Source organism: Falco biarmicus, chromosome 4 (assembly GCF_023638135.1).
Source record: "Falco biarmicus isolate bFalBia1 chromosome 4, bFalBia1.pri, whole genome shotgun sequence".
Lineage (NCBI taxonomy): Eukaryota > Metazoa > Chordata > Aves > Falconiformes > Falconidae > Falco > Falco biarmicus.
The window spans coordinates 77,766,861-77,794,640 of NC_079291.1; the positions used below are offsets into that span (position 1 = coordinate 77,766,861).

Below are 27,780 nucleotides of genomic sequence, written 5' to 3' on the forward strand. Positions count from 1 at the left end.
GATGCACTGATAAACCTTTAGAGTGCTCATACCTTGCATTTGTTGTTTGAATTTTTTTGTCTGCCTTTAAGGTTTGGAGAAAGTAGAGGGACAAATAAATTGCCTCTTTCCTGGTATTTGAGCACCAGTATGGCAGCAGGCATTGGACTTTGGCATCTTGGGCACTTGTGCAGCAGAAACTGTTCACTGCTCTTACCATGGGCAAAGAGGCTACTAACAGCTGTTGGAGAAGAAACTGTTGTGTTGCGCTGGTCTGGGCTGACTGTTGCCACTTTAAACATTACCATTCCTTCCCCCATTACTCCTTTTTATGAAGTTTACTTTAGCTTACTGAAGAGACCCATTTCAATACTTGATTCTATTTTTATTTCAGCTTTCTAGAAAATTAAGTGTTTTGACAGAAGGCACAGTAAACAGTATTTCACAGTGTGATTTGTTTGTCACGTTGTCTTGTGATTCCTGAGCAGAGACTTGGGGACAACTCTGGTGGCTCCTCCTCTGTGCTGCGGGAAGCCCGGGAAGGCTTTGCTGTCAGCTGCCGTTCTGGTTTGTTAAAGTAACACCTGAAAGATGACCATGCTAGGGGCTCTGTGGCACGTGCAGAAGGTAAACTTGTGCTCAAGAAGAAAACCAGGAATGAACCACCGGATCGACAGGTGAGTTCCTGCTGATTTCCTCAGCTGCCAGATTGCTACCCTGCAGGGATCAGAGGAGGATGCTTTCCACCGTGCAAAATCCTTCTGGCCAAATTCAGTTTGGAAATGTTGGTGTTTGGACATGCTCCTCTGTGACCAACTGGCATTTGGCAGGAGGGCTGCTCCAAGCCTTCAAGCAGAAGGAATGATGCTCTGCTGCCTGCTCCAGGCAAGTCACTCTGCTGCATCAGTGAGCTGGTGTCTAAGCTGGCTCTGTCCCTCTAGGCAGCCTGGCAGCCCCTGCATAGTGTGATCGCTAGGTGCTCCTCCAAGGAAGGAGATGGGAAGAGTGGCTCTGATCCACAGCTGTGACAACAGGCAGCCCACAGGCAGCTGAATGCTCTTGTGCTTAGTGGCATCCTGCTTTCTTTTCCCTATCTCCCCAGTGTTTGTGCATTTGGGTGACTAGATCCAGTTGCTGCCTTGGAGTCCCTATCTGTGTGAGAACAGTGCCCAGGTGAGCAGTCCTTACGACACTGGCAAAAAGACTAAATTTGTTCAGCCTGGAACTTGGACAAGCTGTAAACAGTTAAGTTGTCTTGCTACCAGTTAAATTCTTGCTTGCTGTCCATAAAAACTTGTTGGCTTTTACAAATAATCTGTGTCATCTTTAAGTATGGCAGTATATTTTGGCTCAATTTATAGTACAAGTCAGAAATGTGCTTGTCTTTTTTCTTTTGGCTTGTTTGCTTTTATGCCATAAAAGCAACAAGGCATTTAAGTTCCGACTGGCTCATTTTTAACAGAACAGTGAGGGTTTTGGTATCTGGAGATGTAATGAAAATGGAATTGCTCAGTTTCCTATGGGAATAACGTGTATCCCAAGTCATCCCTTTTAATCTGCTCACCTCGCTTAAAGCTCAAACAAGATTTGGTTGAGTGTCAGGCATTTAAGAGTGAAACCAAGCTAACTCAATTACGAGACCAATTATTCCTGATGGTGGTGGCATTATGGTATACTCCACGAGTGAGTCATGCGAGGCCTGATTCTTCCATCAGGCTGTAGAACAGTCCCTTCTGAGCTATTAGGTGTTCCAGAGTATCAAATTCAGCTATCCGGCCATCTTCCAAAACCAAAATCCTGTGAACATTAAAACAGAAGTATAAACTTGGGGATACACCAACAGCTGTAATAAAACTTCGTTTTTTCTACTTTTTTTCTAAAATAAATTTCAGTACTTGCTTGTTACTCAACCAAGCTTTCCAGCTGGGAACAACTGTGCGATAGAAATAGTTTTCTGATGAGTGACTGTTCAAGTACTGAGTTTGTGGGAGGAGAGTTTTCGGCAGCTGGGACTGGAGTAAGATTTGTGAACCTGTATTTTAGCTTCATGATTGTAAGATGACCCAGAGAGCTGCAGCTATGGTTTTGCTGTTGGTGGGGGAGAAAAGGGGGCGTGACACAGCATGAAATGCATCAGGTGGAAATGTGATTAACCTGTTGGTGCGCAGTTGTTTTAAGATGGCTCCTGCAATCTCTAAGGCAAAGCTTGGAGGGTTAAACAAGAGGACAGATGTGGAATTGCTGTTCACTAACATTGGGTGGTTTGTGTATTCCACACAGGTTGCTTGTGTCTTTCCTCCTCCTCAGGAAAGTGGCTGAAGGTATTACCTGTCACAGTCCATGATGGTGTTTAGCCGGTGGGCTATCGTTAACACTGTGCTGTCTTTGAACTGAGTCCTCAGGGTGGACTGAATCTGAAGATCAGTTTCTAAGTCTATTGCTGCTGTGGCCTCATCTAGAATGAGGATTTTGGCTTTCCGAAGCACTGCTCTGGCCAGACAAACCAGCTGTTTCTGACCAGTGCTGCAAGTAGGAAGAGAGATGATAAACTGAGAGCGGTCGATGATAAACTGAGAGCGGTCGTCACTTTGCCCTGGGTTCAGAATATGTGATTAATTTGAAAATAGTAATGAAAATATGATTGTTCCTTTCCCCTGAAAGGGTGATTGAGGCCGGTGACACTGCAGGTAACAGCATGAAACAACCTAAGGAAATGGAGTGTATTGCTACAGCACCCAGGAGATCTGCACTTGGAACAGGATTGCAGTGTTTTATGTACTGCACAAGCCACCACAGTGGTTAAGTCTCAAATGTCTTCCATTTGGTGTCTTACGATTTGATTTCATGCTGCGAAACAGGACAATAATGCAGCGGTTTGCTGGCTGGGCACTATTTTTTTACATTTTTAAGTTAGACACCTTGTCCCACTAGCTCTAAGTTCTCCTAGCCGGCGGGCTGGCACTGCTCTGCCGCTGTCATTCTGCAGGTCAGGTACCTTAGGTTTTCCCCTTGGTCAGCGCACTGGTATTCCAACTGGTCTGGCAAATCTGCAACAAAGCTCTTGAGCTGAGTCAGTTCCAAAGCTGTCCAGATGTCTGCGTCGGTGTATTGGTTTAACGGGTCGAGATTCATTCTTAGAGAGCCAGAAAACAAAACTGGATCCTGAGCAGAGAGACAGTACAAACAACTCCTGAAATTAATTATAAGCGAGCTCTCTGGTTTTCCCTGCTGGGTGCAAATTTGTGGCTAATGTTATATGGAATGGGAAAATAGTGTGGCACAGAGGTTATTTCCAACTCTGAAATTTCTGAATGTCCCTCCTCTCACAGAATCTTTATAAACCTTTCCTAGGCGTTAAGACTTACAATGCTGCTGAAGCATTTTGGAAGTTCATTTCATACCTGGGGAATGACGGTTATCTTGGTTCTAAGGTCATGGAGGCCTAGCTGAGCGATATCTAGTCCATCAATTAGGATGGCTCCTTCCGCAGCTTCCACTAATCGCAGCAATCCCACAGCAAGAGTAGATTTCCCAGCTCCTGTTCTTCCAGTTATGCCGATCTGTAAAGTGCAATGGAAAGCTTTTGGTTTTGATGTTGATAGTTTTCCACAGTTGGACACACCTGTCACGTAGTTCTTAGCCTTTTGAAGAGAGACAGCTTTGTGTGGATCAAATCTTCAGGGCTGTTCAAGATTCACATAGTCTAGCAATACATTCTTAAAGGGAATAACTTATAATTTGTAAGTGTTCTGTATGAAAAGGAATCTTGAGGGCTTTGATGTGGCACTAGATTTAAAATTGAATTCCTTTGCTGTAACCACTAACCTTCTGTGAAATGAAATTTCACTCAGAAGAATGTCTAGTGTATACAGCAGTGCTGGGAACGCTGCTTTGTACTGGAAGGGGGGTGCAGTGTTGGTAGAAGCTTTACTGCAGCTTTCACACTTACAAGTTACAATACCTTGGTGTTGGGCAGGGACTGTATCTGCCCAGATGTGATCACTGCAAAGCACTGCTCACTTTGTAGCTCTTCTGAAACGAGTGGCTTTGCTTACCTTCTCTTGCCCGTTGATGGTTAGATTGATGTGCTTCAGTGCTAACTCCAGATTTGGCCTGTATCGCAAACTATAGTTTCTGAATTCAATTCTTCCTTCAGTTAGCCAAACTTGACCTTGAAGTTTGCCATTCTGAGTCCAGGGGGCCTAAATAGATGAGAACAAATGGCAATCATGGAATCATAGGTTGAAAAAGACCTTTGAGATCATCAAGTCCAACTGTTAACCCAGGACTGCCAAGGCCATCACTAAGCCATGTCCCTAAGCACTGCATCTACGCATTTATTTAATACCTTCAGGGATGGTGACTCAACCACCTCCCTCAGCAGCCTGTTCCAATGCTTGACTACCTTTTCGGGGAATAAATTCTTCCTAATATCCAGTCTAAACCACCTCTGGTGCAACTTGAGGATGTTTTCTCTTGTCCTGTCACTTGTTATCTGGGAGAAGAGACCGACCCCCACCTGCCTACAGCCCCTGTCAGGCACCTGCACAGAACAGTAGGGTCCCCCCTGATTCTTCTCTTCTCCAGGTTAAACACCCCCAGTTCCCTCAGCCACTCATACGACTGGTTTTCTAGACCCTTCACCAGCTCTGTTGCCCTTCTCCAGCAATGTATAAAGCTGATTTAAATTACTAAATCAAGTGGCCATACTGAAACAGGAAGCTTACGAAGACACCTGTGCCAAATTCCCCTGATCTATTTACTGTTTCCAAAGGAGAAAAAGGCATCTAACTTTCATATTGCAAATGTTGACTTCTTACTTTATGCAAAGATGCCAGTTGTCTTAACTGAAAATGGGGAAAAACATTTGTTTGCACATCAGAGTAATGACATTATAAGTGGTTCAAATAAAAAAAGATTTATATGCCCCTGTGAAGAGGACTGTGAAAGCCTCCTTTAGCAGTATCTCAGGGCAGCATATGGAGAAATAATTTTAATGATTACAGAACAAACATGATTGCATGGGAGACTTAGTGGCTAAAAGGCTATCTAGCAGCCATCAGTTATCAGAGAGTTGCATCTGAACTTGCACAATAAATACGTACTCCAAATACGGGCAGAAAATACAGCACATTCCATGGGTGTTACCAAGTGAAGCTATTTTAATGGCAATCTCATGCTTAACTGTCTTAAGGAAACGATGATCAGAGGTTATAAAACAAGTCTGTTCAGCTGGATAAAAACCAAGTGCTGCAGTTCTTTAAAGGAAACATAACTGACCTTTTAGAAGGGGAAACCTAGGAGGTTTGTCGAGGTGGAACAGAAAAGTGACTGATTTAGTTTTGAGAGATGTTCATCTCTGCTAGTAAGGTCAATAGTTAGTTAGCTACCTCCTTAGGAGTCCTCCAGTACTCTCTCACTCTTTCCACAGAAACAATGTTGTTCTCTATTTCTGTCCAGGAGCGCACCATCCAGTTCAGAACACCAGTTATCTAGCGGGAAGAAACAGAAGCATTATGGCAGATAAAGTAAGTCTTGACCTCTGCTTGCGAGGTACCTGGTACTTTGTCTTACTGTGTCTTTATGAAGACCTCCTCATCAGCTAATTACTTCAGAAATTACCCTTAAAACGCTAAAAGCTAACCATGGATCCTGGTGAAAGTTGGTAAAGCTGTCTTTAAAGAAGCTAGCCAGATCCCCCCCTAGCTGCTTCTCAGCAAGTTTACAGAGAATGAAATGCTGCTGACTGGGATGCTAAAAGATAGTGTAGCTTTAGGCTGCTGTGTAACTAGCATATAAGCAGATAAGACACACGCTGAAGACCTTGCTTCAGTTGCTCAGAGCATGCCGTGACTGAAGTATGAGTTCAGGTGCAGGAGGGAAAAGATGGCTAGTGCATGTATTCATGAGGTTCATTCCCTAAGGGGCTGTGTGCTCCAGATGCTCTGGGTTTCAGCAATGACATCAGGGTTTGGTAGAAGGCATCTAGGAAGCCACAGAATAGATCATGATTTCTTAGAAATTAAAATGATAGCAGAAATGAAAATGCAGGTTGTTTCTGATATAAGGCAAGCATGGTATTCAACGCTGAGTTACCTGAAGAGCATATGAAACGGAGAAGCCAGCAGTTCCTGGACTGAGATGTGTTCTGCCCATTGCTACAAATAGTGCTGCAAACAATACAATGCCATTGCCTAGGAACTCCAGGTTTGTAGCAAGCCACCTGCAAGAGGAGGAGAGTACAGGGGTGTTGCTGGGTGCCCTCTTCCTTCCTCCCAACAGAATCTGCGATTACTTTGCGAAGCACTTGTGGAGCTGCTGGAGTACAGGATGCTCAGCAAAGCTCTTGTCATTCCCTGGTTGCTCTTATCCAGCCACCCTGGAGCTCATGAAAGGCTCCAGTCTGTCTGAACTGGCTGGCTTATAGTCTCTGTTAGGATTTTCTCCAAGGCCTGTTGGATGAGAGCAGGATGAGAGAGTTCTAGGATGAGTTGGTCTAGCACCTCTCACTCCTTCTACTCTTGCCTTGTTTCATGGCTGGTGGCTCTGTTATCTGGTGGGTCCTGCATATACCACAGGGCTCGTGCATCTGCCATGTGATGATGGGCCTCACCAGGCATCTACTGGAGCTTCCTGCGTTTTGGACATGAAGTGATAGACCTAGCGGGGCGCCAGCATGTGTGCGCCTAGCCACACAACAGGCTGGGAGCGCACTGCCTGTACGAGGGGCACGGTGCCAGAGGGGTGCAGTGCGAGGGGCAATGGAAGAGGCTACCCTACCTGCAAAACACTGTGCACTGTCTCATCTTCTGTGTGCCTCCACCCAAGCCCCAAGAGCAGCTGTCTCCACTCCCCAAGGCTGCGAGAGGGAACTGCCATTGTTTTTACACTGCAGATTTGTACCTGTCGGCAACTGCTCCAGGGAAGCATATTCGTTGATTCTGATCCACTAAAAAATTGTTCTTTGAAATAAACCTCTCCTGGTCCTTGTAAGCACGGATCACGCTGCTCCCTTGGAAAGTTTCGGCAATGTGGGAGTAGATGGGTGACCTGCTGGCAGCCTCCACGCGTCTCAGCTGGCAGGAGGTGCTGACGTAGAAGTGCTGGGACCAAGGGACATGGAAGTGATTAGAGGGCTTATGCCTCCATGGAGGCGCTCCACGGAAAATTTGGGAAGGCCTCAACAAGTGCAATAGTACATGCTATCCTAGTGTTATCCTACCCACACGTTTGGTTTTATATGCCCTGTAAAAGGTGAGGCGGTGCCTCTGCCTGTGTTCTCTCCTCTCTCCATTAACAATAACTCTGTGGTTAGTTAATGCAAAGAAGCCAGGGTAGCCTGAACTCACAAAACCTCTAAACCGACATTTACTTTCTCCTGTAGACTAGCTCTTTGCTTGATGGAGCACAGAGGTGTACCTGCACCCTTACTTGCCCTTCCCTCTTGTTCAGTCTTGGCTGGCAAAGCATTTGAGCTGTCAGAGCCCACACAGAGCGCTGCATGGCATACACAGATATATTAAAAAGCAATGTAGGAATTCTGGAGGAAATGAAAAATGCTTTTGGTGTCAATATGATTCCATTTACACTAATGGAGACAAGGAACATAGCTCTAGGTAGGATTTGATCTGGACATCAGAAAAGCACAGGCTTCTTGGAAGTCTGTGGGATGCTTTGGAAGGCTGAGGTGATGTGGGAAGAGCCACTGACATTACTCTTGTTCAGATACAATTTGGGATGATTCAACTAGTTTCTGCATGTCTCTGCTCCTAAGAAATGGAAGGAGGCTTTCTGCAGGGCCATGGCCATGCTGCTTCAGCCTCTCCTGTCTGTGTATCTCTATAAGCTCCTACCTGGAATGCAGCATAAAGAACAGTCAAGGGCACTATGGCCATTGCTGCCTTTGGTGTAGCCACTATAATCACAATGTAGATCTCCAGCAAGTTGAACAAGAATCCCAGCAAGGACTTCAGCTTGTCAGGGATGACAGAATCAATGGCATCCATTTCTTTGGAGAAGCGGTTCAGCAAGTTTCCAATGGGTGTTTGCTCAAAGAAGACCATTGGGGATCTAGCAACATTCCTCAGCAACTGCAGAAACAGCTTGTGTGATGCTAACACACCACCTAGGAGGACTGCTGCTGTGGAGACAAATCTGCCAAGGGCTGTAATATAAAAAATAATTATTATGGTATAATAAATACTAAAAGAATAATAATTACTAGGTTTGAACAAAATCACCTTCTCCTTTTGCAAGATCATGGTTTTCATGAGTACTGTGAATGCTATACTAGTGAAAGGAGCTGACTTTCTCTTTGGCAGCAATTAAGCCGAGCCTCAGAGCTGTGGGGTCTGGAGGGTAATTATGGGGTGGGGGAGGGGGGGAAAAGACCTGAGCAAGCTTGATGGGGGCTGTGGATTCAGCAACTTAAACACACAGGGCAAATAATTCATTCTTCACAAAATGAGCTTGGCTGGAATTACTTTGAATCACTTGGTCTTAGGTTTTGTGCCTACAGCCTCACTGTTGGCACAGACAGGTACCCAGCCCTTCCCACTCTTTTCAACTTGTTCAAAGCTTTCTCAATGTTTTTTTATTTGGGCTGAGATTTTTCTAGATTTTATCTCTGTCCTAAAACAAGATTATTTATTTTTTTTGAGTGACCGAAAGAATAGTGGCCATTTTTGAAGAGAAAGATTTAAGGAAATACAGAATTCTGCACGTTCCTCTTTTAGTTTCTCTATACACTCATATGACCTAAATCAGGATTTAATTCAGCATGGAGAAGCACCACCGCTTGCACTTTGATATGATTAATTTATATTGGAGGAATGGAAAGAGATTAGAGGAAGAAAGATATGCAGAAGATGTTGGATACAAGAGGACAGGATGGAAAAATAAGGATCTTGTAGTTCTTCCATTGCTGAATGTTTTCTAGGGACTCAGGTTTCCAGCAGGAAATACACAGGAAGACACTATTCATCATGGTCTGCTGAAAGGCACGGGAGAAAGCTTCTGGCATACCATGAAGTAGAATTTCAGGCAGTAACACTGGAAATATTGTTCAGATCCCTTAGAAATCCTCTCTGTGCGTCAGAACCTGTAGCTTTAGGTCCCATGCCAAAGCTTTCGGGCTGCTGCTAAAAGCCCGTGGGTATGCACTTGTTTATATTCTTAGAAAACATCTTGGATGTGGGAAAGGGAGATGGTAATACAGAGGATTAGGTGAGCAAGTTAAACAAACTTTGAACAACTCCTAGTGCACCGAAGACTCCAACTCTCAGCTCTGAGTGTTGTTGTGTCCCGTTGTAAACAGGGTCATCTGTCCACACACTGAGCCAGTACCCACGAGAAAATGACACAGCTTGCTGACACGTGAACAACAGAATGATGTACGCACACAGCGGTAAGCCTGTTGCCTTCAGGTAGGCTGCATAAATCGAAGTATTAACCTAGAGTGAAACAATGGGGAAAAAACAGGAGGGGAGAGGCTGGGAGGACCAAGCTTGTTTGCAAGGAAAGCAGCTCCAAACCTACAAATGATTTATTATGGCATATCTACTAGGTTATGTGTCACGGGCCATAGCAACCATGTTAAATCTTTTTGGTTTCCTCATGGATGAAAAATGAAGCCATACTTAAATAAATCCACGGTGTTAATGAGTGATTATTATCAACTAATGAATGTTACTGCAATAGGCTCGTGTTACTACTGGAATGCACGTAAGTCTTTCCTTATGCCAGGCAGTAGTTTTCATTTGTTCTTGGTGTGAGTGAGAACTGTTGTGTATCCCACTGACAGTTTGTGTGAGTAACTGCTGATCAGCAGAGGTGAGATCCCAGTCTGGGTAATGGGTGCTTCCCTAGGGCAGCAGCTGCCTCCTTCGGGGTGTCTGACTTGTTACCCTCACTTCTTCTCAGTACCAGCGTGTAGCCTCAGCTGTTTGTTTCCTCCCCACATTTTACTGCTGCTACACTGTGCCCTGAATACAGACCTCATCCATGCCCGACTCCTACTAGCTGGAACCCCACGTCTGCTTCTTCCCTTTCACAGGACCCTCCTTGCCTCAGCCTTTTGCAGTGTTTCCCTTGGGCAAGATGAGAATAGCGATAAGCTGCTTTGCCCCTTCCCACCAGCCTCAAGAGTCTGGACAGACTCAAGGTTACAAGTCCCTTGTAATCTATACTCTTTCCGCTACCACCACCTCACCCTGATTGCCTCTGGATGCTTTCCCCCTTCAGATCAACCCTCGAATTGGGATCTCTCTCCTCAAGCAGTCATAAATTATTCCCCAGCCGTGCCCCTTCCGCAGTGTACGTGCATTATTCCTGTTCTGAAGCCAGTGCTTGGATCAAGGGCATCCAGGGAGAACAGTTTGCATAGAAGGTGCTATGTAAGATAATGCTGAAGTTACTCTGTCTCAGTTATAGGGTAAACTTATATGGCTCGGCTGGCCTCCCTGGAGCCACAGGGTTTAACTGGGGCAGTGAGCTGACCTGCCTGCCATGACCGGGTCAGTAATAAACCCCTGGTGTGTGTCTTTGCCTCTGTGGGAAGGTGCTGTGCTTACCCTGCCGTGCTGAGTTCTCTCTCCCTCGGTTAATCGTCCCTTGCTGGCTGCAGCAGTGGTACAGTCTTGACTTACAGTAATGGTGTCCCTTCCCATAGCAGAAGACTTGACTGAATTGTCGCTTCATAAAGAAAACAAAAATTCTTTCAATTTTTTTTAGCCAAGGCAACGAGTATTTTAACGCTGGATCTCCTTACTCATCCACTCCTATATTCGTCCCTATTTTGAGGGCTGCATTTTTGGGGTCCTCCAGTGTGACCCTGACCACTGTCCGTATTTGTCGTGGGCACTGGGCTCTGTCAGACTAACAGAAGCTTTAAGTGTTCACTACCTGTGGCTGGACTGAAAGGAGTCAGACCTTAGAGCCCCACTGGGAAGTGAACAGCAAGCAAGTGTATCAGTATGCCTTGTACGTGAGCTCTAGAACAAATGCTGGCTCCTTGTGAAATACAGAGAAAATGTTAGTAGGCGTCCACATTCAAGAGCAGTTTCTCACCTATTCTTGAGTTTTGCATGTTTGCTCTTACTAATTCATAAATAAATCCCCAACCTGCATCGTACTCAGTAAGAGCCTCCGTGGAGGTTTGTAGGGGCTTTTGGAGCACATTCTTCAGTGTCTGAGACAGCCTTAAGCTTACCTAAAGAGCTGCTCCTGTGGTGGACCATTTCTAGAGATGATGGTGCCTTTGGTGTCTCCCATAGCTGCGAAATAAACACATTTTTTTCTAAATGCTTTAGAATCCCATTTTGTCCTGTATAGCCTTTGAGAGACCAGTAATGAGGAGGAAAGCTTCGTTACAAAGAATTCTTAATAAGGGTAGAAATATTAAGGTGAGGCTTAAAGAATAGCACATATAGTGGGTAATTCTGTTTGCTGCGTGATTGTTGTCTACTAAAATAGAACTGTTTATTCAAGAATCAGTTTTGAGGTGATGAGTCAGCTAACTTGACAGACACATTTCTCCCCATAGAAAGCAACAGCTTACTGTGATTGGATCTTGGCTTTAAATGTCCATAATGATGCAAATGTAAGACTGCCTTTTCCAGTTTTATTCTCTTTTCCTTCTTCCCAAATGTGAACAGCAGCAGACAGACAGACAGACACACACGGTTCTTTAACATTAAACATAATATTAAGGAAACAATTGACTGATAGACTAGGGAGAATTATTCCGACTCATTTGGGTTACCTGGAAGACCAGCGCCTGCCTTCTCTTCTGCAGCAACGTGTGAATGAAGAAATTCTGCAAAGGCCTCGTTTTTCTGTAGAAGCTTTTCATAGGAACCAGTTTCTGAGATCATTCCATCCACCAGAAAAACAATGTTGTCCACTTGAGGCAAAATGTTAATTGTGTGAGTCACCAGTACACGAGTCTGCTCGAATAAAGAGGGAACAGTTACAGTTGTTCTGGTGTCTCCCTGCTCACTTGAGCCATTGCAGTCAGCTGTCTTCGGAAGAAAGACACGTACTCAGTGTGATCTATGAGTTTTACTAACTTGGAGATATTTTTTATTTTATTTTTTCCTACCACTTCTGACCGTGTCTGATGAAGTTGACCTTTGCAGCACAACTTTGTGCCCCTTTTGAAAGCGCAGAACTTGGGAGCGGAGGAGTGATCAGATTGCTTTGTGTCACGCATAGCATAAAGGAGTGAGGATGGGAACTGAAGCTTGAAGTCCCAGGCTACCATCCCGTGTGTAGGACCTTTTGCTTTGCTCACTGACCAGTTTCTTGTTGATTCCCCTCAGACTGAAGCTCTTAAGTAGAATGATGTTAATTGGAGAGTGTGTCACATTTATTGTCACTGATACCATTATTTCAGAATCAGATTTGTGCCTGAAAAGTTCATCAACCTGAGTGGAGTTACAGTACAGCTCCTTTCCATTTAAATTTCTGAGTATATTTGCACAGATAATTGTGTGTAGGAAAGGATATAAGAAAAGTAAATTTTCCCTAGATAGCAAATCGGCATGTTCTATATTTCTAACGTACAGTCAAGCCATCTGAGTACTGCTTAAATCTGATATCTTCTTTCTTTCCTAGTTTTTCTATTTCCATACAATAATTACATTCTGATACTTGCAGCCAATCCACATGAAGAGAAAGGTATTTGTAGTCAAACATATCTGTTTAAATTGGACTTCCTCATGAAAGAAATTACCTATTTTCCTTTTCCAATGTGTAATTGAATCAAGTATTTGTAGGCAATTTGTACCATGAAACAAATAGGGCTGCCCTGGTATCCCTTTGCATGTAACCAGATTTATTATCCAGACTGCTTTCAGCAGGGAAATGCCAAGGAATAACAAAATGCAACCAATGCAAAAAAACATGGAAGAAAAGTGTTTAAGATGGATTTTAAGACTGAAATTTAAGTGATGAACATTTGGGTGATGAGAACTGTAAAGGTGCCACTGAACTATTCAAAAGTGATGGGGTTAGACATTGTGATAAGATACGACAAGCTGGAAGAGATCAGACACTGCTTCCAAACTACACCAGAAGTAAATCTCAAAAAGAGAGAAGGATAATGCCCATGGAAAACCAAAAAACTATGAACTTGCTGTAGAAGTAAGACTGGAACGAGGCATGTGGTTTGCATAAGGATAAAGACAGTCTTTCAGGAGAACCTAACTTTTCAGTTTTCTTTCTCCTAGGTGAGATTCACTGCAGAACTTCCATGTGCTGTGTGGAATGCAGAGGTTACCTATTCCACTGCCGCTAACAGTAGTACCTGCTGCCACTAGTGGAAAAAAGAATTTGGGAGCCTTTGATAAAGTGAGTAACCTACCTTACTGGAAATGTTTCAGGGGCCCTGATAATTAGATACATTTTGCAGTCTTTTACAGATCAGGATTTATAACACACCTTGTCCTTCAGTAAGCCGGTGGGTCCAAGAACATGTTCAAAAATGTGCTGTCCAACATGTGCATCAACAGCTGAGAGGGGGTCATCGAGCAGGTAAATTGAAGCCTTCTGGTACACGGCACGAGCAAGGTTCACTCTTTGCTTCTGCCCTCCCGATATATTTATTCCCTGTGGAAATGTATTGACGCTGTTTATTCCAAAACTACAGCACATTTAGCAACTGTTGACTCCATTTTACACTGAGGTTTTTTATTACTTCCTTATTTTTAAATCAGTACATCTCCCTCCCTTCCTCCAAATAGGGCTCTTGAGATGCTGAGGCAGATTCTGTTGAGCAACTCTGCTTTCCGGTGAAAGGGGACCCAAGAATAACTTGGATTTGTTGATTTTTGTCTTAAGCGTCTCCCATAATTCTGGTTAGGTTAACTATCAGGAAGTGGGCTTCAGACCCCATTAAATCATGGCCTGACTTCTCGGAAATTACTGAGCACCTGCCTCCTGCAACTTTAGTCCTTTTGCAGGTGTTTTAAGCAAGCCACCCAAAGTTGTAGCTACTCATGGAAAAGCTGGCCAAAATATAAACTTAAGCCAGTACCTTCTCTCCTATTTCACTCTTCTGCCCTGCAGGGAAGCTCTCCAAATCAGGTTGCAGTGCACAAGCATCTATCACTCTGTTGAACCACGTTTCATCCATCTCTTTCCCAAAGAGGATATTATCTTCCACTGAAGCATTCTGTATCCAAGCTTGCTGGGGGACATAAGCTGCAGTGTCCTATAAAAATGGAAGTAGAAGAATGTTAACAGTCTTTTCCATACGTTCAACTTGATGTTCTGGGAACCTGTCTTTTGAAGAAAAACTCTCCTGATTTATAGAAACCTGGAATGATCGTCACCATTGACAGGTCTCAGAGGTCTTCACAAAATAGGAGTCTGCGTTCTTATGATCTTACAGAGGAGGAAACAGGTGCAAGTACGTGACACAGCTTACCAGGATGCCACTTCAGATCACTGTCAGAGTGGGAACTGGAACTGGATCTTCGGAGTCCTGTTCCAGTTCCCATTCTGAAGGGCCAGGCTCATCTGAAAGAGGTCTTAAGGTCTTCAGATAATTAAACGTGGGCTGCTACATACAGCCTTTGTTAAAATTCAGCAATAAATGGGTTTTCATCAAGTACCTGATGCCTTGGTAAATGCCTTACTGTTCCTGAAGACAGCCTGATTAGAAGCAAATGCTCAGGGGAAAATTTACCCTCATGGTCATGCAGCCATCGGTCTTCTCCAGCTCACCGAGTAATGCTGACAGCAAGGAGGACTTTCCAGCACCCACCTGGCCAACTACAGCAAGCAAGGAGCCTTGGGGCACAGTAAGATCTATGCTATAGAGAAATAATTAGTCTCTTATCACCTTCTAGATATGCTTTCTGAAAAGACAATGACAACAATTCTTGCTATTGTTTTGTAGCAATAAATATATACCAATTAACCCCCCTAATTTCTTACTTGAGCCCTCAGTTGCACAGGGTTACGCTTCCCATCTTGCTAACTTTTTGCAGCAGAACAGGAGTCATCCTTTCAAAGACACCTCCAACCAGAAAGTCTTCATCTACATCCCCATCTGAGTTTTAAAACCAGATCCAAGACCCAGATCCCCACTCTGGAGATAAGCTAGCCCAAAACATTGGATATAAACCATTCCTGAACATCAGCACTTTTCAACACTGTTTCTTCTCTAAAACTGCAATGTCTTTTGAAATTAAGCATGTAGTGATGTCCAGTATAATATCTTGTGTACCATCAATTCTGCTTTATTGACTGAAACTACTGTAATTTCATATCTGGACAAGGAGATTGTGTTAAAGAAAGCAGGCTCCATATATTAAGGCAACAGGCACCTTCCCATCTGTGTGCTCGCAAGCATAAAAGCAAGATTACATTTTGTCTGACTATATTTTTTAGAATTCCACACTAAATATGAAGCAAACTCAGAAGCCTCTACATACTCAACACTGGTTTCACTTAGGCCCTGAGGAATTCAGAATCTACCCTGACCTACAGAATTGAGATGACTAAGGGTAAGTCTGTACCTTCTAAGACAGGGAGAAGTTTCTTTGCTCCAGCAAAAAGTCCCATTTCTTATGGTGATACTTGCCTGCACTAAAATATGAGCAGAAATAGAACACTTGTAAATGCAAAGGTAGGTTCAGAAACATCCCTGTTTATGTGACTTTGTTTCAGTATGTATTATATTACAGAAGATGAACCTTAAGTATGAAAAGAAGGGGTTAATTACTAGATTACATTTCATTGTTAGGAATAAATAGGCCTGAGAGATAAAGTGACAGGAAGGGACAAACATTTTTCTCTTGACTATGGTAGGCACCCTAAGAATGGAAGCTGAACAATGGAAGCTACTCCTCTTACAAGACAAGAATGCTAACACAAAAGCTCACCACAGTCAGAAGTGTTTCTGCTTGAGCTCTCAGGATTCAGTTCTTTCAGATTCAGAAAAGCTGCTAAGCGGTTTAAAGAAACTTTGGCCTGAAATGAAGCAGCACACAAAAGAATAAGATTTAGAATTGAAAGGGAGCCAAAACTAAAAGTGAAGACTCAGAAGACTCACTTAGAACGTTGACTAGGTGCTACGGTGCAGTTGCTGTAGGCTTAGATGAACGAATGCAGCACTTCCTTATGTTAACTGCTTTTATTTCCACTTAGCTTAGAAAACCCCCGTATTCTTTCCTGTGTTTTCTCTTCTGTTCACACAGTGAAACTGGTGCTTTTGTCTCTAATTCATCCTGCCATCTTTCTAGGGATTGCTTCTGTACATGAAGAGCTGTGACAGTCCTCTTGGGGTGCCAGAGAAAAATGAATTTCCTGATTTCTTACTTGACAGTGACTTGCTTTGCTCTCTGGCCTGGGCCAGCAGGGTTTCCACTGATCTCCTGTGGAGATTTTGCTCTGTTCTGATTTCTGTGATGAAAAACAATTGGAAGCACCTCTGAGATCTGATGGTGCTTGTGATTGGCTCCAAAAGACTCAAGAGTTGTTCTTGGTGACTATAGTGTCAATATATGGAGCCCTTCTGAAAAACAATACTACAAAGTACCTGTAGCTGCAAGTCCTTGCTCTTCACTGTTTCACAATAGCAATTAAATAGCTGATATTCAAAGCCCTAAGAAATTCCTACCTTTACCTGTTAATGGTGATATGTAAAAAACCCACTTATGGCCAAAGAAAAAGGAATGTAGCCTGCAATTAACCTGGACAGCAGCATTTATGGAGAAGGGCAGGAAGGAGTGCGCAGTGTTGAGAATGTTGATCAGTGTTAAAGATACAAAGGCCTTCTGAGCATCCAGGACATGGGTGTTATCCACGAGGGTGTAGACAGCAAACATGACAAATGCAATCTGAAAGGGAGCAAAGGAAAAGCAAACCATTTGCTTCAGACAGGGAAGAGAATGGTTCAGGGGTGACAGGCCCCTGGCTAAAGACTCTGGAACTCAATTAAATCCGTACAGGCTATTGCCCATGCACATGGTACCCATCCTGCAAATATCATAGACAAAGGTCTTGCATGTTGGTGACAAAACCAAGTCTGATCGTTAGATTTTTGTTCTGCTTTAAGGAAGTTTTGGTGCTGCAACCACAGCAAGGTAAAAGCACTGCCATTTCCCATTGAAAACAGACATGGTTGAGCTGCACCAGCAAGTACAGTAGTGCCTTGTGCAGCTACTGACTGTGTCATGAATGCTGGTGAGCTTGGAGCTCCAGGTGGTTCTTGCAAAGCAGGCTTAGTCTGCCTGGAGCACATTGTCAGACCAGGTGACTTGTCTGTGGAACCGTTAGGACAGTGTAAGTGTCTGTATGGCTGATTCCACTGGGGCTCAGCAACTCCTGTGAGACCACTAACTCCTCTGGACAGATACTATCTTTAGCTGTCTCACAGGAAAAATCTGTCCAGACAGGAGTACAAAGAGAAATGGAAGTAACAGCATGTCTTATGTGGGAAGGTGAGCCACTCACCAGGAAAGTTGATGAATGGAAAGAAGCTAGAGATGCTGAGAAGAGAATCTGAGAGTTTTTTAGGGCCTGAAGTTCTTGCTTCCGGATACCAATCACTTTCTCCATGAAGGTTTTCTCCCAGCCATGCAGTTTAATTACTTTAATGTTGCTGAGAACAGCATTGATGAGTTTGGCACGCTCGTCTTTATGTGTCATCTGGGTCTCCTGCAATAAATGTTTGAGTTTTATAATTTAATAGGTTGAATGTTTAACAGTGCAGTTATTCTGAAAAAAACACCTTATTCCTGCCTATGAATCCTGAATAAATTTCCCTGCAGGTGAGCAGTGTATATTGTTTTGCTTATGAACCTTCCAGGCTGGGAAGTATTTTGCTTTATATCTTCAGAGCTTTATTTTTACTGGCGATCCATAGAAACATGCAGAAAAGGTGAGCAAACAAGGTAAAAGAGTGATCACGCAAGAGCTTACTCTAAACTTCAAGAAACTCTCTAGGCTTTGAATCCTCCTAGGTTCCTTCAGACAGCCATGGTAAGCATGAATAACAAATACTAAGCTATCACATAATTGAAGTCAGTAAAGCACTTCATTTTTATGAAGCAAAACATACCTGAAACTGACTCCTCTTCTTGGTGATCACAAAATTCAGAGGTAAAAGAAAAAGGAATACAGCAATCGAAGCCAAGGCAGATGGCCCAAGAAGCTGCCAGGAGAGAAAACGAAAGAGAAAGAATTTCTGGTGATTACAAAAAAAGACTCTTTTCCATTCCCCTTGCTCACCTTTCCTCTTCCTTGAACCTACCTACACCTGACTACGGCTTTAACCTTGCCCTTGCCTTTCCTGCGCACTGTGCTCCCGAAGCTCTGTGGGTTGGATTGCTGCCTCCCCGGGCAGGGTAACTCCTGTCATCCTGCTCTGCTGAATTTATTTGCTTCCCTTTTAGGAACTGGATTAGTGCTGAAAGCTCTCCAGGAGCACGCTGGAAATGCGAGTAATTTCTGTTGCGTCTCGGACGTGTTAAGGTGGCCATCTCGTGGCTGGCACCAGTTAGTGACTCGAAACGAAACCAGGTTTTATTTAAAAAACTAACCCAAACCCTCAACCAGCTATTCTTGCAGCATAAATAACCCAGTTTGTCTGAATTTACAACAACTATTGAGATGAAAGGGTAGCATTATGCTGTGCCATGTGCTTTTGGGACAGGTCCTGGATACCAGGGTCCCTAATGACTTCTATATCAAAGCAGAGAGCTTGTTTAGTTACATGTTAACTCTCATGGTTTGGTTACTTCTCTCTACAGACAGCTTACGCTTGCTAGACGTGGATACTGGTATACATACAGAGATAAAAGTATTCTCTACACAAATGGTTTATGAACACGAACAGACAAAGTGTTAATTATGCTCCAACTACATGCAACCACATTCAGCTTGGCAACATCACTATAAAAGGGGTGATGATTTTTCAAGTCTACACTATGGCTCCCCGTTTTCCAGGGTCATACTATCCTGCCAGACACGAGGCACAGTCCATTCAGGTTAGCAAAAGAAGGCTTCTGGAAAGCTCACGGGAATCAGCTGTCTCTATAGTGCACATACTTCCATTTGGTGTGCTGCCAAAAACAGAGACTAAGAAATATGGATTTATCCTGCTGAGAAAATACTATAGGTTGAATTTGGTGTAAAGAAAAAAGGATCTTTTATATTATCATCCTTTATTTCTAATTCAGGTTTTCTGCTGTCCTTGCTAAACTCCTTGATACCTATGAAATTCAAAGTATCTTAGCCTTTTTTGAGTATCACGTAACTTTGCTTCAAACTGTTTCACTGATGCTGTGGTAATCAGGCTTCAGGATGAAGTACGTTAAGTTGCTGTTTCAGACCATTCCCCTCTGTTCTGTAACTATGCTAAGGAGCCAGAAATGGACTCTCAGCCTGCACTGGTCCACAATGTTTTGGTCAAAAAAAGGAGGTGATAGAGGAAAATCTGAGGCAGAAGTTTATCAGACAGCTCAGAATAACCACACTCACAGTCTTTTCCCTAAAAGAGGCTGAATGCCACATACACAGGTGAGAAGATGAAGGATCAGGTAAGGATTTGATACTAATAAAAATATTTTCCAGAAAGAAAAGTGAATCCACCATGCTACAGAGCTAAGAAAAATATGGCAATTTCAGGCTGTTCAAACTGGCAAAGCTCTATGCAGAATTCTGAAAATCCCTTTTTCCTTTAACACCTAGAATAGAAAGGGATTGATAAGTACTGTCATTGTATTTTACCTGCCACAAGAAGACAAAGCAGATGATAATCCGAATAGGAGCGAGCCAGGTCCCATTAAAGTAGATAATCAGATCCATTAGCTTTTGGACATCAACAGATACCAGATTAACAATTTCACCTACTGTTGCCGTTTTCCTTGATGCATTGGACATAACTAGGATCTAGACAGGGTAGAGAAGACAGAAAAGGTGTCATCAAACAACAGCTTTGGTCCAAAAATCAAACAACTTTCTTTTCTTTATAAAGAAAGAAAGAAGAAAAGGGAGAAAAATGTCAGATCCTAGGTACTGAAAACATGCTGTTGCCTGGAATATGTGACTTCACTTTAAGATGAAGAATTTACTCCTTTCCCCAGCCATAATCTACAGCAGAAGAAAGTTATTTTTTCCTCTTTCCCTCTCTTGGCTTTTCCTTCAGAGGTAAGATCTCAAAAAAAAAAATAGTAAAATACCTCCCACATACTGTTCAGAGAAGAATATAGCAGAGTTACATTGTAAAAGTAGTTTCGAATTATATCTCCCCTGATACTGTTAAGAACAATGTACCAGCGATGTTGTAACTGCTAATGTAGAAAAGAATGAAGCTGAAAAGGAAGCTACAGACTCACCTTCCTGTACACAAGCCCTGTTACTGCAGTTTTCAGTCTCAGCCCCAGAACAAGACACATGTACATGTATCGTTGTTCAAACAGAGTCTGGAGACAGGCCAAAAGGAACATAGCGAAGGCATAGAAATAACCATGCCAGCTCGGTGCTTCTTGATCTTCGATGAACTCCAGGAAAAGGCTGCAGGACAGGAGCAAAATGTTGATGAATCCATGTAGAACTGATGAAATATCAGACACACAAAAATGCAGAAATGGCAGACATTTTTCTGTATTCTGTCTGGCTGATGTTTATCAGTAAAGTAACAGAAAAGTTAGAAAAATTGCTGAGTATTCTGTCTTACAATGTCCTGATTTTTGACATTTAGCCAGTCTTGGTTTTGAAGCCATCTCTGATAGCAGCATTCTCAGGGGAGACCTCATTTCCAGTGTTAAGGATGGCTCCTGAATTTCATGAAAATGTCAGAAACACAAATTGGGAGCCATAATCTAAGGAAGTCATTAACATTTGCAGAACTTCTCTTGATCTTAATGATTATGAAGTGATTTTTGCCCTTTAAAATATACCATAATGCAGGTTTGTGTTGTACCAACACAGTCCACAAAACATTATGTCAACTGACTAAAGCTATTTAAGATGTGTAGGATGCACAGCTGTGCTCTTTATAATTAGTTGGGGAACACGAAGCCTTAAGACTACAGCAAGTGGGTGACAGCCTGTGTAAATGATGTGATATGTAGAACCATCAAATTACTCCCTCCTGTTCTAGTAAAGTTGTCAAAAGGCTTAGCACAGCCTGTCCTTTCCGCTGCTGGAATACAGCAGTGGGGAAAGTGTGCACAGCTTTAGACAGTGGTTTGTTTTTTTCTTTCCTGCTGAATTGACTGTGGGCTTAGCAGAAACGGTAATCCAGCTCTTTTCATCACCATTAGGAGATTTCAAAAGGTAAGTGTTTGTGAGTCCACCTCTGTGGGTGCTGGTGAACACATCCCTGTGTGCGCTCATGCAGGCAGCAATCTTGTATGTATGATAGAAATATATTACAAATATGCACATACCTCAGTAACTTTGGGATGGAGAACAGAAAGACGTCACAGATAACTAAGCAGACAGTGCTGAGAAGGAAATAGGTTCCAAACATGCTCCAAAATGCTTTCAGTAAGGGCCCACTTTGACTGTGCTCTGATTGCAGTAGAACCTCTGTCTCTTCAGCTTCTGCTGTGTCAGTTTTGCTCTTCTGACCTTTTTTAAATGTAGCAGACTCCATTTTTCTAAAGAAAGAAATAGTAAGAAAGCTTGCCGCAATTGTAGAAAGCATAGGAATCTTATGCATTCAAAAAAATCATTAAATATCTCACACTGGGTCTCATGCCATGTCCAGTATAATGCTCATCAAAAAATGATTCCTCTCACAAAAATCTTACAGTTCCGTACTTCCAGGAATGAAAGGATGTTCTCCAGCAGATTTCAACACTTAAAATCAGATTTTGCACAAAGGAATTTACTCACTAAGTGTTCACCCACTGAAGAGTCAAGACTCCCAAATCTTCACAGCAGAGTGGTACTTGGACTGTTTTATGTATGTTACCCTTTTCTTCTTGTTTAATAGATAAGTAATTCAGTGAGACTGAATCTTTCAGCTATTCTTCTGACTAGATAGGAAGCACGCAAAGCTTACATTCAGAGCCTGAATATGCACTGTGGCAGCCTGCGGGGCATGGAGGGGATTAAAGCCTGCTCTGAGATGGCGCACCAGCACTGTGAGCATATTTGCTTATATCATTTAGAGGCACGAAAGCAACCACCCAGCTGGCACACTGTGCTATCAGGTACTCACTGCTGGGTTCTGCTGCGACACTTCTTCCACTCTCTTTCAGCCCAGGCAACAATTTCTTCAGACGAGTCCTCTTTCCTCACTGACCACAAGTCATCCACCCCCAAGGTCTGCTGACAGCCTTTCCAGACCAGCCTGGGGAAGGAACACACAGACGGCTGTAAGGTGAGCACAGAAGGATTTGCGGTGCATGTAACATTTTCAAAACAGACAGGCTGTAAGTTAGTGCCCCACAGCGAGCACATAGGGACTTCCATAAAACACTGCTTGGGACTGTCCTTTCCCAGAATAAATTTGGATGTTCAGAAACAGCAGTTTTGCTTCAAATCCCTATGCTACCTTCTGTCAACATCATGAGGATTTGCAAGTAAGCCCTTATTTCTAGAACATACTAAGAGTTGGGTCTTGGGCAGTGGGCGACAAAGTTCAGTTTAACTTACCCTGTGGCTCAGTGAAACACAGATGAGGCCTTATCATAGCAGACGTTAGGCCCAAAGTGTGTAATCATTTTACTTCTGAATGCTAATGAGCAGGCTGGGCCAGTGTCCTCAGGCACTATTTTCTCCTTGCCCAGCATCTGTTACAGGAAGGTCTGGCAGGCAGGTGGCTGGTGTATAGTCACCTTTTGAGATTGCTGAAGTCTGTTTCAAGATTGGGAGGGCACTGGAAGAGTAGTTGGAAGGGGGAAGAGAATTACCTAGAATCACAGATTTGTGTTTTGAACTACTTTGAGAAGTAAGTGAAATTTTCATAATTTGATCTTGTGAGAATACCTCAAGTCCCCAGAGAGAGAATTTAAATTCTTGCTGCATAAGCTAACTGAGGTATTTCATACTGGCTGTCATCTCCACCCTGTCTTATGCTGGGGTTTTTTTTCTGATGTTCTAGCAAAACCATGTCTTTTTTTGTGTGTTTTCTTACCCAGAGAACCACCAGTATGTGATTTTGGAAAGAAAAGAGCTGCTGGATTCTGGACACTGATTCTGATGGGAGAAAAAACATGGATGATATTTTTACATAGATAAGGGCATGTGTCAGATAAACATAATCCCCTTCTGCACTTCCCCAAGAAAAGCAATCAAAAAGTTACACCCATCCCATTCATTGACCCTGACAGTGTTGTGGAGGATCAGGAGACTTTGGAGAATTAGACTTTAAATAATGTATTTGATGGAGGAACAAGGGGTATCATTCTTCATACCCAAAGACATTTGTTTTCTGAAGCACAGACCTCTGCCATACCCACACCTCAAACAGAGTACTTCTGCACAGCAGAGCATGGGGAAGCAACAGGAGCCCTATCTACTGGTTTCAATGAAAATACACCAATGTGGATAGAAAAAGCTTTTAGTTTTTCAAAACATACATAGAGAGACAGAATATTGTTATCCCAAATTCTGCCGGTTACCTTTTCAAACTCTCAGCCTTTATACAGAACAATGCATCTTTCATCTCCCAGCTACTAATGTTCCTGTGCATCCCCATAAATTAAAATTCCTGTTTGAGCAATGAAGCAATGCATTATGAAAAGCTACGCTGTACTTACAGGATTGTTGACACCTTTAGAGAAGAAGGGAGGGTGATCAACGAAGCAGAATAACACAAGTTCTCCTAGCACCAGACTAGCATAAAGGTAAGTTGTAACATGGTGGAAATGGTCTTCCTGGAAACCCTAAGAAACAGAATACTGTTGAGAATGAGGTAAGAACCTTCACGTGAAATCAGTGGAGAAAGAGAGCTGCTCATGTTCTACCAGCCGTAAGCTCTGAGTTTTGGTCTGAAGCACAAGGTGCGTTTATTTAAACTGTAGTTATGTAGAGCTACTTAAATAGGTAACTCCCCAAACTGGAATATCAGAAAATACTAAATAATGGACACCTTTATTATTTAAAGTGGTGGCTTTATCACGAGCCTTCACAGCAGTCTAGTTGAGTCAGATGTCCACATTGCATCGTTATTTGGGGAACTCTGGGTGCTGAGGAATAGAAGCTCCTTGCTCACTTAGCAGGATGAGTTGCTGATGTAATAAAGCACCTGACAGGTTTTATTATAAATGGTGTATCTAAGGGACTCTGTGAAGGGCACTCTAATTAATTTTGTGAATGAGAAAAAGAAAAACCAAGGAAAAAGTCTTAAGTATTTTTGGAACTGTATTTTGGTAGTAAGAGGTGGCAGAGTGTTATTTCTACAAAAGACCTGGTGCCTGAGCATCATTCAACACAGCAGGAACAAGCAAGTTCCCAGATGTCTTTTGTTTAGTGGCTGTGAATTTTTCCCCTATTACTTGAACACACAGGTAACATAAACTTTTGTTTATTCCTTATTGTGAAGGAAAGGTACAACTGTTCACCTGAGCAAAATGGTCACTGACAGCAAGTCTCAGATGGGTAAACCCATCCAGCACTCCTCTACAAATAAACATTCACCACAAATACCCAAAAATAAAAATGTCTATCAACATATGTGTGCTGATACAAAATCTGGCATAAGGCCAGTTCATTTTGCTTTTATTCACATATGAAGTCTGCCGAGCTCTCAGAAAACAGTGTAGACACATTCTGTCTACACTGAAAGGAATAAAATGGGTGGAGATGACCATGCGTCATCAGTCATTTTTCTCAGCGTGTATCTTAAGAGAGGAATCTGGTTCTCCACCTCACAATCTATGAGGCAAAAAAAGCCCTGTTGTTTAGAGACTTCATACCTCTGCACATTAAAGATATGTGGTTTCACTTACTCTTTCCAGGGCATGTTGGACTTTGGAACTAAACATCACAACTGCAGCCATGAATGAGAGCAGCCAGTAAATCAACATGACGCCTGAAGACTGGATGCCCATCATTCTTTCCACTTGGGTAAGGAACATGGCAAGGATCTGCAAGGAGGTACAAATTTGTCCAAATAAATGGCTGGTAACAGAATGCCAAACACTTATTACCAAATTAATGGATACAATAGAGAAAAATCAGTTAGTTTCTTGCTCAAACATTTCAAGATGTTCAGAGCTGCAGTATTGTTCCTAAAAGGCTAAAACTGAAAAGCATGATGTGCAGTTTTGCACTCAAGAATGTCTCTGCAGAAAAGGCAAGCAATAAAACTGCAAGTGGGACAACAGGCTGGGAGGATCTAGGCTATAAAGACACAATGACAGGAGGGGAGCACAGGCATTTAGGCTGAACGGAAATCCCATTTCATTCTAATTTACGCTAAATCACATACTGCAGTTACAAGAAACTAAATCTTGTCTTGTTGTTGTGAGACCTCTTTCTAAATGCTACTGCTGCCTCGGCTCTTGCAAGGTATCCTCTGCCCACAGGGCTCTGTATCATAGCGACAGACCCAGTGGTCTGCCCCAACTCCAACCCCTGCTGCGTCACACAGCAGAAAATCACAAAGCACATCTCTGGCCTTCTACTCCCCATCAGCTATCTCTGTGCCCAAAGATCCTGAGAAACATGGGAAATACAAGGTCTTCCTCAGGAGGGCTGAGCTGGGCCACACACAAACAAAACAAAGGAAGAATTACCATTGTGATTCCCACCACGGCAGGGCTGATGAAGAATGCTGGAGCCCGTGGGATTCCTTGGCTTATCTCCCACAGTACGAAGAAGACATTAGAAAAACACAGTATTACTAAGATGAATCCAAGGACCTAGGGCAGAGACAGCAAGCATGTATTGGAATGGACTGAAATGATGGTGGGACAACCTACCGAACCGAATGCTCCCAGCAGCCTGGGCAGTAGGACTGGAGAGCTGGAAGGGCAGATTTGGGATGGAGCACATTACGGGAAGTAGTGGGGGAACCAAATGGAAACACAGGGGAGACATTATGACAGTTCTTCCTATAACTTGATTTATACTGACCTGACTTTACCTGAGTCGGCAAATGTCAAAACAAACACAGAGACAGATCATCAGAACAGTTAACGATTTAGAAAAATTAAGTTCTGCATTGAAGCTGTGATAATGTTAGGGTCAAACCCCATCCTCTGCCCTTACCATTTTGGTTTTGAAGATGTGAGACATCCTGATATAACCTTTGTTTTTGTATCGCAGATACAAGTAGTAGAAAGGAAAACAGATCCAAAGATAGGCACAAGGGATCCAAGCAATGACTGTACTCTCAAAGCACCAGGTAAATCTTGGGGTGTTTGTATACCATGTCTGATTCCAGTCCTGTCACAGAATGAACACAGAAGTGAAACAGTAAAGCTAATGTATGCAGAATTTCACCAGCTAACGCAAGTTGCTAGTGCTACAGCTGAGATCTACTATAATGTTTGAGGAATTTGATTTAGTGTTTCAAATGTAAAAAATATTTGGCAACAGACGGGCTGCTAGAGAACAGTAAGGTGTTGGGGAGGGAGGGAGGGAGGGAGGACTCAGCAGTAGCGTTTTGGAGGGAATGGAAGTAGAATGGTTGGGGGGGAGAGGTTGGAAAAGTGAAAGATGCCGAAGGACATCACGTATCACAACTGGAGAGAAAAAAACCCACCAAAAGACAAGAGGAGATTCAGATTATTGAATGGGCAATGAGAAAAAGTAATTTGGGAATGAAGATTATCGGCATGTAGGACCCATCAGAACAGTCAGTAGGGAATGGTGGGAGAAATGAAGATTAGGAGGAAAGAAGTGCCCTAGTGCATAGACTGCATCTGAAGCGCGTTTCCTCAGCTGAATTTGTAATAGTTTTGTAATTTTTTGACCGAGTAAGTCAAGACTGAGGAAGATCTCATCTGCTAACACAGTAATACTAGAAATACAGCGAGCTGGAGATGAACAGGCCAGGGTGTTTCCCCCGCAGCTGGCATTCAGGCGCGGCGCGGTGCAGAGCGCGGCTCGGGGAGAGAGCCCGGTGCCGGTGCCGGGGCACTCGGTACTGCAGGAGTTTCCCAGCCCCCAGGATGGGGACCCAGGAGCGTGGGCTGCAGCACCAGGCCCTCCGAGGGTACCGGGTGCGTTATGAAGGCAGTGGCGGGACCCATCTCGGTGCCCGCGCAACCCTGACCAGACCTGCCGTAGCTGGAAGCGGGCTGGGGCTGTCCCCGGGTGACAGCTCGTCCCGGGGGCAGGGTCCGCAGCCAGCCCCTCGGGGGGTGCCCCCGTCCCGACCGCAGGGCGCCAGCCGCCCCGCTGAGGCACGGCGCTGGGCACGGCTGCGGGGCGGGGGGGCCGGGACGGCTCGGCTCCCCCGCTGGCACGGCGGGCCCCGGGCAGGGCCTCTAGAGGGGCGGCCCGGCCGCGGCCCGGTGCGGCGGCGCTCGCTCGCTCTCTCCTCACTCACCCAGAGCCCGGCGGAGCCCTCCGCGGAGCCGCACAGCGCGCTGCCCGCCGCCATGCCGCCCGCACTGGAGGCAGCCGGGGCGTCGCGGCCGGGCTCGGTCCCCCCCCGCGGCCCCGCACCCGCCGCTCGGTGCCCCCGGGCGGGCCCTTCCTCACTGGGCCGCGGCCGAGCGCCCCGTTCCCACCGGGCGGGAGGGGAGCGCCCCGGGGCCGCCTCTCGGCTTGGGCAGGCCGGTAGCGGGGGGGCGGCGGGCACGGCCTGGGGGCTGCCCCCGGGGAGGGCGCGCGGCACCGGGCAGGGCTGCGACGGGACAGCCCGCGGCGGGGACGGGACAG

General features: G+C 44.1%; 1 protein-coding gene and 2 long non-coding RNA genes across 7 annotated transcripts; 2 read left to right on the forward strand and 1 right to left on the reverse strand.

The window, feature by feature from the left end:
- Positions 1–343: 343 nt before the first annotated feature.
- Positions 344–27,721, reverse strand: ABCC6 (ATP binding cassette subfamily C member 6). 3 transcript variants are annotated; one of them, XM_056334405.1, is made up of 31 exons: positions 27,446–27,721; positions 26,161–26,337; positions 25,686–25,811; positions 24,897–25,034; positions 23,706–23,831; positions 23,081–23,142; positions 22,163–22,294; positions 21,384–21,596; positions 20,328–20,505; positions 19,720–19,881; positions 18,050–18,142; positions 17,443–17,646; positions 16,680–16,826; positions 15,870–15,957; positions 15,504–15,573; positions 14,669–14,795; positions 14,015–14,191; positions 13,420–13,587; positions 11,741–11,924; positions 11,189–11,252; positions 10,551–10,671; positions 9,224–9,431; positions 7,833–8,143; positions 6,883–7,082; positions 6,076–6,202; positions 5,370–5,471; positions 4,035–4,181; positions 3,381–3,539; positions 2,975–3,141; positions 2,308–2,502; positions 344–1,776 (listed from the first exon to the last, which is right to left on the reverse strand). In XM_056334405.1, exons 1-31 carry the CDS (start codon positions 27,497–27,499, stop codon positions 1,668–1,670), a joined length of 4,536 nt encoding a protein of 1,511 aa, XP_056190380.1. In that variant the 5' UTR covers positions 27,500–27,721; the 3' UTR covers positions 344–1,667. The 3 variants fall into 3 exon arrangements, with proteins under 3 accessions (XP_056190380.1, XP_056190381.1, XP_056190382.1); XM_056334406.1 differs by lacking the exon at positions 2,308–2,502; XM_056334407.1 differs by lacking the exons at positions 2,308–2,502; positions 2,975–3,141.
- LOC130147390 (uncharacterized) lies at positions 2,243–13,413 on the forward strand. Of its 3 annotated transcripts, XR_008821232.1 has the most exons (5): positions 2,243–2,300; positions 5,440–5,507; positions 9,296–9,385; positions 10,405–10,493; positions 13,209–13,413. It is a non-coding gene; the product is annotated as an uncharacterized LOC130147390 (long non-coding RNA). The 3 variants fall into 3 exon arrangements; XR_008821230.1 differs by lacking the exon at positions 10,405–10,493; XR_008821231.1 differs by lacking the exons at positions 2,243–2,300; positions 10,405–10,493 and having other exon boundaries at positions 5,395–5,507.
- Positions 22,209–25,013, forward strand: LOC130147389 (uncharacterized). The gene is made up of 3 exons (XR_008821229.1): positions 22,209–22,324; positions 23,085–23,792; positions 24,906–25,013. It is a non-coding gene; the product is annotated as an uncharacterized LOC130147389 (long non-coding RNA).
- Positions 27,722–27,780: the final 59 nt, after the last annotated feature.